The sequence below is a fragment of the Coregonus clupeaformis genome, chromosome 33, assembly GCF_020615455.1.
Source record: "Coregonus clupeaformis isolate EN_2021a chromosome 33, ASM2061545v1, whole genome shotgun sequence".
In the NCBI taxonomy this organism is placed as follows: Eukaryota; Metazoa; Chordata; class Actinopteri; order Salmoniformes; family Salmonidae; genus Coregonus; species Coregonus clupeaformis.
Genome location: NC_059224.1, coordinates 23,660,883 through 23,675,894, shown reverse-complemented (window position 1 = coordinate 23,675,894; position 15,012 = coordinate 23,660,883). Strand labels below are relative to the sequence as shown.

The following is a 15,012-nucleotide window of genomic DNA, read 5'->3' as shown; positions in this document are numbered from 1 at the left end:
GTTTTCCAACATTGGTTCAATGCAGACATAATTCCAGTGAGTACCTGATGCTCATTTACTTTGACTTTCATAAATGGTATCAATCCAAGGAAAACATTTTACAATCATAACTTTCAGGGAACTTGTTATCAACCTTGGAAAGAGCCCTGTTACAGAGGGTGTCCCTGACAGATCCGTCCCGGGAAAAACCCAGTGTATCCTGGGTGCGATCCAGGAGAGGACTCTCTCCCTGGCCTCCCGGACTGCCCACCTCTCTCCCCCATGTAGCTCTCCGCTGCCATGTTCCTCGCTGCCCTCAGCTGGCGATACCTGAGCACTACAGCTGGACAACCTCCAGGCACTGCCGACATGCAGGGCCATTGAGCCCACACCCTGCATGCGGTGCACAGACTGAGATGCTCCCCTCTCTCCTGAGGACTGGTTCTCCCTCTCCCCTGGAGGAATCTTAGCCTCACATTCACCTGTCCTGTTTAACTCACCTGTGGTGGTCTGTAGAGGCCTGTACTATGGGAGTCACTGGTAGCAGGGTTGTCTTATTGTGTTTGATAGTGATTTACAGTAGTCTTACTTTCCGTTACATTATTTTCAAACACACATCATACTCACGTCAGATACACACGGCATCTGGCACATCTCCCTTCCTCATTTAGGTTTTTGGTTTGTTTTATATGTTGATTTGAGTTATTTTGTAACCACAACCCATTTATGTTACACTGTACATTCTATTTCAAACATTTCATAACTCAAATTGAATGGAAGAAGGTGAATGCTTTTTTCTTACAGTTTTCCAACATTGGTTCAATGCAGACATAATTCCAGTGAGTACCTGATGCTCATTAACTTTGACTTTCATAAATGGTATCAAACCAAGGAAAACATTTTACAATCATAACTTTTAGGGCACTTGTTATCAACCTTTGGAAATAGTCCTCGCCACAATCATGTGACATTTATGCCAGGGCAATAGACTGGACTGGTCATGTGAAAGTAATCCAGGCTCCTTTAAAACAGGAGAGTCTGCAGATATTCCGAATAAGAGAAGAACTGACAGACTGACTGATTGACTGTCTGAGGATCTTCTACCACACAAACCATACAGGTAGCTATAAGGGTTTGTTCTGGTTTGTTATTTTAACTGGGTATTTCTCTCTAGGTGCAAATATTTGTGAGGTAGACTTGTATTGGTATGAAAGAACGAGCCATAGTTTATTTGCCAGAGCCTATCACTGAAAGAAGAGGGAGGGTTTTTGCATTGATGTGCTATTATTAACTCTATTATTTGCAATAGCGACACATGAAGGTTTTAAAGAGTGTTCATTTGACGTCAGAGGAATGATACAGTTTATACTGTAGTATCTGTCAAGTGTACTTATTACTAACAAATACTGTGTATAACATGTCAAAATAATATTTTTTACTCTTAATACAACCTACTTTCAAGAAATAAACTTTAACATTTTGACTTACATTTTCTAAGTATACTGCTGATGTAAAAAGGGCTTTATGAATACATTTGATTGATTGATTGATACTGTAGGCCCTATTATATGATGTGATAAAAACAGTATTAGCTGTTGCTCTGAGTTACGTTGTGCCAAAGAACAGCCCTTAGCCATGGTATATTGACCATATACCACACTCCCTCGGGCCTAATTGCTTAATTATAAATCTGGTAAAAAATATATTTATATATATATATGTTTTCATTGTCACACACATTGGATAGGTGCAGTGAAATGTTTTTTTTTTACAGGGTCAGCCATAGTAAGGGCTGTATCCAGGCACTCCACTTTGGCCAAATTTGCTTTAAACTGCACATTTTTCTCTCTGCACCATGGAGGTCGGTGCCCTGGGGCCCCAAATGCGGTTGTCCGGCCATGCCCCCTTCAGTCCTTATTGCTTAAATAGCCTGCAGTAAGGCCACTCATTTAAAGCTCTTGTTAATAAGTAACCATGGAGCTCGAGGTACATTTTCATTCTCACTTCCACCTCTGAAGCTCTAGTGGTCTACTGGGAGGAGGCTGCCTTGTGTCAGGTGCTGAGCTGTAACCTCAAACTCTATTCTTACTCAGTAGACAAAGAGTAGCCTACATCACGGGTTGAAAACCAGTAACTGATATTTTCCTAATTTTACCGAAGAAAGAATACTAAAGTTAAGGCATGTTGTCTCCTGTCCACCTCCAGGATGTGTCGTCTGTCCCTCCTGTGTCTGCTCTCGGCCCTGTCTGTCAGCTGGGCTAAGCCCCGCCTCCCTCTGCTGTCTCCTGAGATGGTTCAGTACATCAATAACGTAGACACCACATGGACGGTAAGGCAGTGGCGGCTGGTGAAAAATATTCTCGGTGGGGCTGTGCCATACTTTTTTTTTCCTGTAACCATCGCGATATATTTTAACACAAACTGCAGGACAGCAGTGCTCAGTGAAACATTCAGTAATTATTTAATGCCAATATTAAAAAGTTGAGGCATTCTTACACAAAAACATATTACACAAACCCAAGCCTTTCATTTGCATTTAAAGTGAACTTTTCACCATTGGTAGTAAACAGGCAACGCAACAGGCATGCTGTCAGAACAGAGTGGAAAGTGGACAATAACATGAAATTATTATAAAGTTTATAGGAAATCTTACACTGTATAAAAGGATGTATAATATAGAAATGGATATCAAGTGGATGAACTCAAACCTTTGACTGGAAGAATAGCATACAGTATTTTATGATCATACTAAATGTGACTAATTGTTAATGTGCTCCAGAACTGCAACAATTAATTGATACAAAACAACATATATACAGTAATATTAGCAAAGACACTATTAAGACTTTCTAGAGTACCATATATAACTGGATTTTTTATGCTAAGGTCAACTATATACAAAGAAACATGCGGCCAGAGCTGCTCTGTGTGTGTGTGTCTGTCATCTTATTTGTACAGGAATTTTGCCCGTCTGTCCTTCTGAGTGGCAAACCTCTCAATGACCCTTTGATTAAAGTCAGGAATGTCCCTGACAAGTTTCTTCTCCATGGAGAGCATGGCCAGAGCGTTCAGGCGATCCTGTGTCATGCTGTTTCTCAGGAAGGTCTTGATCCTTTTCAGTGTAGAGAAGCACCTTTCTGACTCAGCAGTTGTCATGGGTGTGGTGATGAGGATCTTGAGGAAGCTGGCAGTCTCTGTGAAAGTGCTCTGAAGGTTGTTCTCCATGAAGAACTGGTACAGGGGCACTGCACCACTACAAGCCTTGAACTCACTGTTCTCATAGATGAGGGACAGTTCGGGTTTTGAGCTTGGCCTTGTTCAACATGGGGTACGCCTCCACGGTTGTTTCAAGCGCTGTATCGGGGAACTTCACACTGTGTTGTGGGAACAACTCTCCGTGCAATAGTGTTGCGCTGATGAGGTGCTGGGTGAAGGAGAACCTCTCTTTGGCATGACTCAGGATGGTATCACATACCTGTAAAAGATACATCATCAGCTTTAATTTGCAATTAAGCTATTTTGATGCAAGTGATCCTGACTGACACATGCCTATGTCCAACTCAAGTATATGATTACCAAGGTGCTGATTGTTCAGGGTTTTGGCTACATACTACCAGGCCTGAAAAAGTTCTAGGGGGAAACACTGACAATTACATCACAACTTACCTCTATAGCCAACCTCTGTTGTTCTCCTGGTCCCAGCATCCTCCGTCGCTTGATGGGCTGTTGCTGCTCGTCAGATGCGCTGTCCCCACACAAAGAGGGAATTGAGGCCCTGGGTCCAAAAAATAAAGTTTAATTTGATAACTTGCAATCAGACTTCTTAACTCACTGTAATTCCCCCTCAACACACAACCAGTGACTTTTATATATATATATATATATATATATAGACAGACAGACAGACAGACAGACAGATAGTGTGTATATACACACAAACTATGTCTAGTAACTGCTTTTAACCTGTGATGTACATAATTAACTGATGTTATTACGTTTTAAAGCCTTTTTCTATTACATTTGTGAGAGGGATGCAACATCATTTTGTTCTGCTGTGCACTTAGCAATAAAGTTAATCTTCAATAACAACTAGGCCTCTTCTAGAAATTGACCTGGTGGACACCTGAATAATTATTACAAACTGTGTAGTACTTTCCTGCATTGTTATCAACGTCTGATTGTGTCTTCTCTTTCCTTTTAAAATACTAAAACAAATATAATTGTGACGGCTCTATGATAATCACTCACTTTGATGACGAGACACATTTAGGCTTTTAAACTGTTGTAAGTGAACTATTCATCTTTCTAACAACATCTTTATCAGCCAATAGTAAATATAGTTATTTACCTGATTGTTAGCATGCTGTCTGTGAACCTCTGGACAAGTGCTTTAATGAAGACAGGGTCGATGTTCCTCTTCTGCAGCTGGCTGAAAAGCATGTCCACATTTGGCATGATCTTGTGGAACAGTGCCAGGAAAAAACAGAAAGCCTCGTCTTCGAGCATCCTCACAAAGCCCCCCCGCCTCTCTGACAGTCGGGGCATCAAAGTTCCCAGAGTCTCTGATGGTCTGGAAACACGTTAGGAGGTCATCCCTGTACTCGTACACAGTGTTTACAGCGCGACTGTGGAAGTTCCACCGTGTTGTAGAGGCTCTGGGAGTCTATGCGCAACCACTTCGTCAAGCACGGTGGTTCGCTTGGGAGACCTGGAGAAGAAAGCAGAAAATCCTGCAAGGTCGGAAAAGAAAGTGCCGATCCTGGGGATGCGTGAAGTAGCCTGCTGCATGATGAGGTTCAGCTGATGTGCATAGCAGTGGACGTAGTGCGCATTTTCGTACACATCCACTATTTTACGCTGCACTCCGCCGGTGGCTCCCCTCATCACACTTGCTCCGTCGTAAGCCTGGGCAATAAGTTTGGCCTTTTGTCCATGTGAGAGTATGGTGCTGAGCCTCTCCAGCAGCGCTGTAGCGATGGTGTCGGCGGTTGCATTCTCGATCAAAATGAACTCGAAAAAACGCTCTTGGACGTTACTTTTAGCATCGATGTAGCGTATCACAAGCACCAACTGGCAGTGGGTGGAAACGTCAGTCGTCTCGTCAGCTTGAATGGCGATAAAATCAGCACTCTTTACTTCCTCCAGGATGTAATCCTTACACTGACAGCATACAGTCCAACAGCTCGTTCTGTATCGTCTTTGACGTGCCCTTAAAAACGGTAGCTGTCTTCAGGTGCTCCTCCAGCACACTGTCGAGGGAGGCAACAAAATCCACTAAGCCCCGGAAAATGCCGGGGTTGTCCGAGGAGTCAGTCTCCTCGTGCCCACGAAGGCCAACTCAAAAGCCCCACAGAACTTCACACAATCGATAATTTTGGATAGAATGTGCCTGTTTTTATCCACCTCCTCATTGTGTTTCCTCACCGCAATCCTGTGGCCGTCATCCAGCTGCGTAGCAATGTTCACCCTTCCTAATACAGCTAGCTTTACAGAGTTGTCCATGTGTGCCCTGGTGTTCTCATGTTTCTTTACCTTCTCTGACAGGTGCTTCATATCCCTCACTCCGGTACCTGTCCATGCTGAATCTGACCCCGTCGTTTTAAAAAGCAAGCACGGAAAGCAAAATAAAGCATTAGCATCAGTGCACCCAGCTAGCCAAGCCTTCCTGGTGTACCAGCTACGGGAGAAGCCGCGCATATACTGCTTCCCTTTCTCGCTAGCCTGCTGTCTGATTGAGAGGTCAGGTTGATCTGGGCCCAGCTCTTTCACCCGAACTTTCTCTGACAAAGTTCTCCTCTCAAACGGATCTTGGAGGAGAGATTTCACCGAGTTAGGGTTGGGTCTTGGAGGAGTAACGTTTGCGCTCGCCATTGTCGTCTAGTAAAAATGGGGCACTCCTCGGGGCACTTTCTGTATCGCCCAGAGCTGACGAGGCGTTTGACAGGCAGAGGAAAGGTTGCGAATATGATTTTCTATCATATCTTACACATATTACTGTGTGCATTCCATATTTCAAACACACAAATATTGACATACTGATGTTTTTATTATTATTATTATTATTTTTATTTATTTTTTATTTTATTTTTTTAAATAATTTTATTTAAGGGGGCGGCGCCCTAGCGCCCTCTATCGGCCAGCCGCCACTGCGGTAAGGCCTACCAGTCCCTACTGTTATAGCAGATAGCAGATGATATAATGTTCTAATTATAGATAGATTGTAATAATCAAGCTCATTCAAATATAATGAATAACCGCAGTCTAAGCAAATGTTCTCTCTGAAATCTTTACACCTATCTTAATTTCTCCATATTCTCTCACTCCTCTATATCCCTATTGACTCTTTCCTTTTTTTAAATATATATCTCTCCAGGCTGGCCAGAACTTCCACAACATTGACATCAGTTATGTGAAGAGTTTGTGTGGAACCCTGCTGAAGGGACCCAGGCTGCCAGAGCTGTGAGTGTGTGTGTGTGTTTGTGTGTGTGTGTCTGTCTGTATGGATTGACCGAAATTGAACTAATTCATACCTTTCTCATATTAATGCCTCTCTACACATGCAGGCCAACTCAAGTTATCAAAGCCCAATCAATGTAATATTCACCTATAACTTGCTCCCTGGTTTACTTCCCAGCTTGTTCCCCTTCTCCCTCCACAGGGTGCAGTCTGATGAGGACATGAGTCTGCCAGACAGCTTTGACGCACGGCTGCAGTGGCCCAACTGCCCCACCATCAAAGAGATCAGAGACCAGGGATCCTGTGGCTCCTGTTGGGTAAGACAGTGGATGGATAGAGAGAGGAATGGAGGAAAATATTAGGGAAAAAGAGGAGTAAGGAGGAGAATAGTAGCCTATAAAAGGGGCCTAACCACTGTGTTAGTGCGATAGGAGACAGGGATAGAGGAAAATAACTAATCTGAAAGCTCTATGAGGATTTGCCTAGTAGCTATGACTGAGTAGCTGTGCCCTCCTAAACCTTCTCTACCATGCGTTTTCAAACCACAGGCCTTTGGGGCAGCTGAGGCCATCTCCGACAGGTATTGTATCCATAGCAATGGCAAGGTCTCCGTGGAGATCTCAGCTGAGGACCTGTTGTCATGCTGTGATGCCTGTGGCATGGGGTGAGTGTGTGTTTGGCTTTTAGCATAGCAGGTTTAGCCTATTCTCATTATACACTGAGTGTACAAAACATTAAGGACACCTTCCTAATATTGAGTTGCACTTGCACCCCTCCCCTTTTTCCCACAGAACAGCCTCAATTCGTTGGGGCATGGACTCTACAAGGTGTCGAAAGCATTCCACAGGGATGCTGGCCCATGTTGACTCCAATGCTTCCCACAGCTGTGTCAAGTTGGCTGAATGTCCTTTGAGTGGTGGACCATTCTTTATACACATGGGAAACTGTTGAGCGTGAAAAACCCAGCAGTGTTGCAGTTCTTGACACAGTCAAACTGGTGCGCTTGGCACCTACTACCATACCCTGTTTCTTGCCCATTCACCCTCTGAATGGCACACATACACAATCCATGTCTCAATTGTCTCAAGGCTTAGAAATCCTACTTTAACCTGTCTCCTCCCCTTCATCTACACTGATTGAAGTGGGTTTAACAAGTGACATCAATAAAGGATCATAGCTTTCTCCTGGATTCACCTGGTCAGTCTATGTCATGGAAAGAGCAGGTGTTCTTAAGGTTTTGTACACTCAGTGTGTGCAATAGCTCATGATATCATGACATTGTAAGCAAGCTCACATGGCCATGTCTGAGGTGTGTGTGTGTGTGTAGGTGTATGGGGGGCTTCCCATCAGCTGCCTGGGACTACTGGGCTGAGTCTGGGCTGGTTACAGGGGGGCTCTACGGCTCCAATATAGGTGAGTTCTGGATGGCTCTGGTACTGTGAAACCTACAATATGGATGCAATATAAATGTCAGCAGTATTTCTGGCTTTCTAGAGGATTAAATTACGTCCTTATTGACTCTGTGTGTCTCATACAGGCTGCAGACCTTATAGCATCGCTCCGTGTGAGCATCACGTGAACGGAACCCGCCCCCCCTGCACAGGTGAGGGGGACACCCCTAAGTGTGTGTCTGAGTGCAACGCTGGATACACCCCCTCCTACGTGAAGGACAAACGCTTCGGTAAGAGACCTCACTGTGTACCACTGTCAAATAGCACCTCAGACTTACACAATGTTGTACGATTGTATATAAATGACTTCCAAGCTAAATCTGGTCTGTCACATGATCATAACCTCGCGTAATTGTCCATGAATTAGCGCAATAGCCTTCAGCTATGTTCTTGGCCTCAACTGCAATGGTGGAAAAAGTACCCAATTGTCAAACTTGAGTAAAAGTAAAGAAACCTTAATAGAAAATGACTCAAGTAAAAGTGAAAGTCACCCAGTAAAATACTATTTGACTAAAAGTTTTAAAGTATTTCGTTTTCAATCTACTTACGTATCAAAAATAAAAGTATAAATAATTTCAAATTCCTTATATTAAGCAAACCAGATGGCACCATTTTCTTGTTTTTTAAATTTACAGATAGCCTAGGGCACACTCCAACACTCAGACATAATTTACAAATGAAGCATTTGGGTTTAGTGAGTCTGCCAGATCAGAGGCAGTAGGGATGACCAAGGATGTTCTCTTTATAAGTGTGTGAATTGGACAATTTTCCTGTCCTGCTAAGCCTTCAAATTGTAACAAGTACTTTTTGTGTCAGGGAAAATGGGAATGTAGTGAAGTAAGCAGTACTTTAAAGTATTTTTAACATGGACTTTACACCACTTCTCAACTGTGTACCACCTCAGTGTGTTGGTGGTGTTGGTGCTGACCAATCTGTCGCCCCCTGTAGGAAAGCAAACGTACAGCGTTCCCTCAAAGGAACAGCAGATCATGACTGAGCTCTATAAGAACGGCCCGGTGGAGGCAGCCTTCTCTGTCTATGAGGACTTCCTCCTTTACAAGACAGGCGAGACTCTCTTTCGCTCTCTCACACATATCCACACAGAGGCGCAAGCACAGACACACACACACCCACACACACTCCATAGAATATGCATGCACTCACAGATCTGACAAGTTCTGACAGGTTGTACATGCCCAAGGGGTCACTTTATCCCTGTCTTATGTTGCCAGGTGTGTACCAGCATGTGACTGGACAGATGCTAGGGGGTCATGCCATCAAGATCCTGGGCTGGGGGAAGGAGAACAACACCCCCTACTGGCTGGTTGCCAACTCCTGGAACACAGACTGGGGTGACAATGGTGAGGGTACCAAACAGCAGACACCATTGCGTACCACTGCCATTGTGACTCAATATTCTTCTTTTGCTTTGTATAGATGGACATTTTAATATCTTCATGTGTAATACTGTTGATGTGACATGCTGTATAATGTTATGCTATGATACTGTAGGCCTAATGTATGATCTGTATTGGTTCTCTTTGAAGGGTTCTTCAAGATCCTGCGGGGAAAGGATGAGTGTGGCATCGAATCAGAAATAGTGGCGGGGATACCCCGGCTTTAGAGTAATATTTTATGGCTGTGTTCAGAGGGTCCTCTCTATGGCCTATCCACCACCCTGCCTCCCAATTCAATTCAAAGCGAGGGTGTCCTGCATGATCCTCAGTATGGATGTCTGGCTTTCATAAATGATCCGTTTTAAATTGTAGATTAATTCTATGCTCTTAGGGTTGGTTTCCCAGACTCAGTTTACAACTAGTCCTGGACTAAAAGGCTATTTCAATGGAGATTCTACATTAACCATGCTTTTTACTAGGCTTAATCTGTGTATGTGAAACCAGCCTTCTATGACTGTAATATTTAAAAGTTACTAATAAACTGCTCATGTTGTTGAATTCCGCCTTAAAGTCGTCATTTTCACTGCTTTCTCTATATTTACTGGTGCAATATTCAACTTGGGTATTTCTTCAATGAGAAGCATTCATAAAAAGTGTAGAATACACAACAATTTAATATGTTGTTCATGTCATTAACACAGGAAATACAAATCAGGGCCTCAAATCCTGATTTGACCCTTAAGCCAAACAGTTGGGGGAGCAATTACCTGCCATCACCAATTCCTCACCCAATTGATCCCACTACCAATTACGGTATGACTGAGGAAGAAAAACCCAGCATTATATTGCACTAATTAGATAAAGCAATTATCATAATACAATGTTTACATTTTGAAAAGACAGAAATGTAAGATTGAGCATAGACACTGAGTATACAAAACATTCAGAACACCTGCTCTTTCCATGACAGATTGACCAGGTGAATCCAGGTGAAAGCTTTGATCCCTTATTGATGTCACTTGTTAAATCCACTTCAATCAGTGTAGATGAATGGGAGGAGACAGGTTAAAGAAGGATTTTTAAGCCTTGAGACAATTGAGACATGGATTGTGTATGTGTGCCATTCAGAGGGTGAATGGGCAAGATAAAAGTTTAGTAGGTGCCAGGCGCACCAGTTTGAGTGTGTCAAGAACTGCAACACTGCTGGGTCTTTTATGCTCAACAGTTTCCTGTGTGTTTTAAGAATGGTCCACCACCTAAAGGACATCCAGACAACTTGACACAACTGTGGGAAGCATTGGAGTCAACATGGGCCAGCATCCCTGTGGAATGCTTTCGACACCTTGTAGAGTTCATGCACCGACGAATTGAGGCTGTTCCGAGGGCAAAAGGGGAGGGTGCAACTCAATATTAGGAAGGTGTTCCTAATGTTTTGTCCACTCAACACCATATGTATTTGGACAGTGAAGCTACATTTTTAAATGTGTATCTATGCTCTAGCATTTTGGATTTCAAATCAAATGTTTCGTATTTTTTATTTTAGGATATTTTCATACATATGTTTTACCGTTTAGAAATGAAAGCACATTATGTATCTAGTGCCCCCATTAGAAGAAGTCATAAGTATTGGGACAAATTCAATAATAATGCATTAAAATAGTCAAAGGTTTAGTATTTGGTCCCATATTCCTAGCATGAAATGACTTCATCAAGCTTGTGATTCTACAAACTCCTTCGATGGCAAACATTTTGTCCAATAGGAACTGAATGGTGAATGATGAATGGAGGCATTTTCTTTCTAAGTGTTTCTGAACATTTCTAAAATAATCCTAAAACTGCCATGTCCGTTTGCGATATTAACTTTAGACTACATTAATACACAATTTAATTTGGTGAAATACTTAGGACTTCAAAATGGAGGGACTATATACATAAAATGCTTTCATTTCTAAACGGTAAAAGAGATATGTATGAAAATACCCTCAAATAAAAGGTGACACTCATAAAACATTTGATCTCAAATCAAAATGCTTGAGTATAGAGCCACATTTAAAATGTTCGCTTCACACTCCAAATACATACGTTGTTGAGTGTATGTACAGTTGAAGTCGACAGGGCGGCAGGTAGCTTAGTGGTTAAGAGTGTTGTGCCAGTAACCGAAAGGTCGCTGGTTCTAATCCCCGAGCCGACTAGGTGAAAAATCTGCGATGTGCCCTTGAGCAAGGCACTTATCCCTAATTGCTCCTGTAAGTCGCTCTGGATAAGAGCGTCTGCTAAATGACTAAAATGTAAGTCGGAAGTTTACATTCACTTAGGTTGGAGTCATTAAAACTCGCTTTTCAACCACTCCACATTTTTAAAAACCAATTTCTTGTTAACAAACTATAGTTTTGGCAAGTCGATTAGGACATCTACTTTGTGCACGACACAAGTAATGTTTCCAACAATTTATTACAGACAGATTATTTCACTTATAATTCACTGTATCACAATTCCAGTGGGTCAGACGTTTAAATACACTAAGTTGACTGTGCCTTTAAACAGCTTGGAAAATTCCAGAAAATGATGTCATGGCTTTAGAAGCTTCTGATAGGCTAATTGACATCATTTGAGTCAATTGGAGGTGTTCCTATGGATGTATTTCAAGGCCTACCTTCAAACTCAGTGCCTCTTTGCTTGACATCATGGGAAAATCAAAAGAAATCAGCCAAGACCTTAGAAAAAAATTGTAGACCTCCACAAGTCTGGTTCATCCTTGGGAGCAATTTCCAAACGCCTGAAGGTACCACGTTCATCTGTACAAACAATAGTATGCAAGTATAAACACCATGGGACCACGCAGCCGTCATACCGCTCAGGAAGGAGAGGCGTTCTGTCTCCTAGAGATGAACGTACTTTGGTGCGAAACATGCAAATCAATCCCAGAACAACAGCAAAGGACCTTGTGAAGATGCTGGAGGAAACAGGTACAAAAGTATCTATATCCACAGTAAAACGAGTCCTATATCGACATAACCTGAAAGGCCGCTCAGCAAGGAAGAAGCCACTGCTCCAAATCCGCCATAAAATAGACAGACTACGGTTTGGAACTACACATTGGGACAAAGATCGTACTTTTTGGAGAAATTTCCTCTGGTCTGATGAAACAAAAATAGAACTGTTTGGCCATAATGTCCATTGTTATGTTTGGAGGAAAAAGGGGGTACTTGCAAGCCGAAGAAAACCATCTGAACCGTGAAGCACGGGGGTGGCAGCATTATGCTTTGGGGGTGCTTTGCTGCAGGAGGGACTGGTACACAAAATAGATGGCATCATGAGGATGGAAAATTATGTGGATATATTGAAGCAACATCTCAAGACATCAGTCACGAAGTTAAAGCTTGGTCGCAAATGGGTCTTCCAAATGGACAATGACCCCAAGCATACTTCCAAAGTTGTGGCAAAATGGCTTAAGGACAACAAAGTCAAGGTATTGGAGTCGCCATCACAAAGCCCTGACCTCAATCCTATAGAAAATATGTGGGCATAACTGAAAAAGCGTGTGCGAGCAAGGAGGCCTACAAACCTGACTCAGTTACACCAGCTCTGTCAGGAGGAATGGGCCAACATTCACCCAACTTATTGTGGGAAGCTTGTGGAAGGCTACCCGAAACGTTTGACTCAAGTTAAACAATTTAAAGGCGATGCTACCAAATACTAATTGAGTGTATGTAAACTTCTGACCCACTGGGAATGTGATGAAAGAAAAAAAGCTGAAATAAATAATTCTCTCTACTATTATTCTGACATTTCACATTCTTCCAACAGGACAACGACCCTAAGCACACAGCCAAGACAACGCAGGAGTGGCTTTGGGACAAGTCTCTGAATGTCCTTGAGTGGCCCAGCCAGAGTCCGGATTTGAACCCGATCGAACATCTCTGGAGAGACCTGAAAATAGCTGTGGAGCGACCCTCCCCATCCAACCTGACAGAGCTTGAGAGGATCTGCAGAGAAGAATGGGAGAAACTCCCCAAATACAGGTGTGCCAAGCTTGGAGTGTCATACCCAATAAGACTCGAGGCTGTAATCGCTGCCAAAGGTGCTTCAACAAAGTACTGAGTAAGGGTCAGAATTATTTTTTTTTAAACTGTTTTTGCTTTGTCATTATGGGGTATTGTGTGTAGATTGATGAGGGGAAAAAACTACTTAATTAATTTAAAAAGAAGGCTGTAACGTAACAAAATGTGGAAAAACTCGAGGGGTCTGAATATTCTCCGAATGCATTGTATGTAAGTACATATTTAATATATTTCAGGTGTTTATGTCTGAAGATGCACTCTGCGACGATAATGTCATTTTATGGTTATGCTAATTAGTAATTTATGCGTAAACTGCTACTGTGAGCTGGCTAGCTCTGTTTTGGTTGTCATCATTTTGGACATTTAACCCTGTATTTGTATAGCATAATGTCCCCTCAGTGCATCGTTTGTATGCCCTGCAATTGTATAGGTGTATGGTACAGCATTATATGGGTTTTACATTGTATTTCACTGTTTTAAAGGTATTCAAGTTCATTGTGCAGTTAGTTGTATGGGACTGGAATGATGACAGAACTATGTGAGTTTGTGGTTGCAAGTATGATTAGCAAATGTGACCGACCACCTCGATTCGGTCCATGTACTAAAATTAGATGTTTTTATTTACTTTTTACATAGGATAAAAGTAGAAACTCAGAGCTACAAAATGGTATATCATACACTGCAGTTAAGGAACAATGGGAAATTAATTCTGCTTTTAAATTTGATAAACTTGTAACCCCACTTTTGAGAAAATGGCCCTTGAATGTTTGGTAGACCTACTGGAGAGCTCTTCTTTCTCTACACCTATTTAGCATAATTCACACCCTCTTAAGCCCCACCCATCTCTTTAAGGATTCACATGTGAGGCCATGTGCTAAACAGGTAAGGTAGTATAGTAAACAACCAAAGATTTCAAGACTAAAAGTGGTGACAGTAGCCTACAATAAGGAAAAACTCCAGGTAAAAATACACTTTATCTAGCCCTTGGCCTATATCCTAATATCCTAATTAACCCTTGGCCTATATCTGACTTTGGTGCAAGTCATGTTGTTCTTCACATTACCTTCTCTGGTAAACACACACTATATCAAATAAAATTAAAGTTGATTTGTCACATGCACAGGAAACAGAAGGTGTAAACGATACAGTGAAATGGTTACTTGCATATTTGCATTCTATTTTTCTACCTTTATTTTTCATTAGTTTAACTTTCCCAATGCGAGGGAATTTGTCTGACAGCAGACCCTCTGAAAATCATTTCCCTGTTCCAAATGATCCATCTTCATGAAATTATTCATCAAATAGTCTTCTCTACTCCCTAGTTTTGTATGTATACCTATTACCTATGCATATAGATGATAAATTACCATTGCACATTGTTTAGAGACAGGCTTTCAATTTTATGATCAGTGCGCTGGAAAATGGCTGCAGTTTGTGGATTATCATTTGGTACAACTTGTTTTCTATCAAGCCAAAGGAGGACACATGGAATTATTGATTTAGATGGTTGAATTTACAGAAAGGTAGGGCGATATTTTCTTGTCTCGTAAATTGATGAAAACAACAGTGCTTAGCCTACATCTCACCAGTGGAGGCTGCTGAGGGGAGGACTCCTCATAGTAATGGCTGGAATGGCGCGAATGAAATGGCATGGAAACCATGTGTTTG

At 42.1% G+C, this 15,012-nt stretch overlaps 1 protein-coding gene across 2 annotated transcripts; it reads left to right on the top strand.

Moving 5' to 3' along the window:
• The first annotated feature begins 999 nt into the window (after nt 1–999).
• On the top strand, nt 1,000–9,841 carry LOC121566268 (cathepsin B-like). Of its 2 annotated transcripts, none has more exons than XM_045210217.1 (10): nt 1,000–1,099; nt 2,185–2,308; nt 6,353–6,438; nt 6,638–6,752; nt 6,984–7,099; nt 7,763–7,848; nt 7,973–8,116; nt 8,835–8,951; nt 9,119–9,247; nt 9,434–9,841. In XM_045210217.1, exons 2-10 carry the CDS (start codon nt 2,186–2,188, stop codon nt 9,508–9,510), a joined length of 993 nt encoding a protein of 330 aa, XP_045066152.1. In that variant the 5' UTR covers nt 1,000–1,099; nt 2,185; the 3' UTR covers nt 9,511–9,841. The 2 variants fall into 2 exon arrangements, with proteins under 2 accessions (XP_045066152.1, XP_045066153.1); XM_045210218.1 differs by lacking the exon at nt 1,000–1,099 and adding an exon at nt 1,999–2,035.
• The last annotated feature ends 5,171 nt before the right edge of the window (nt 9,842–15,012 follow it).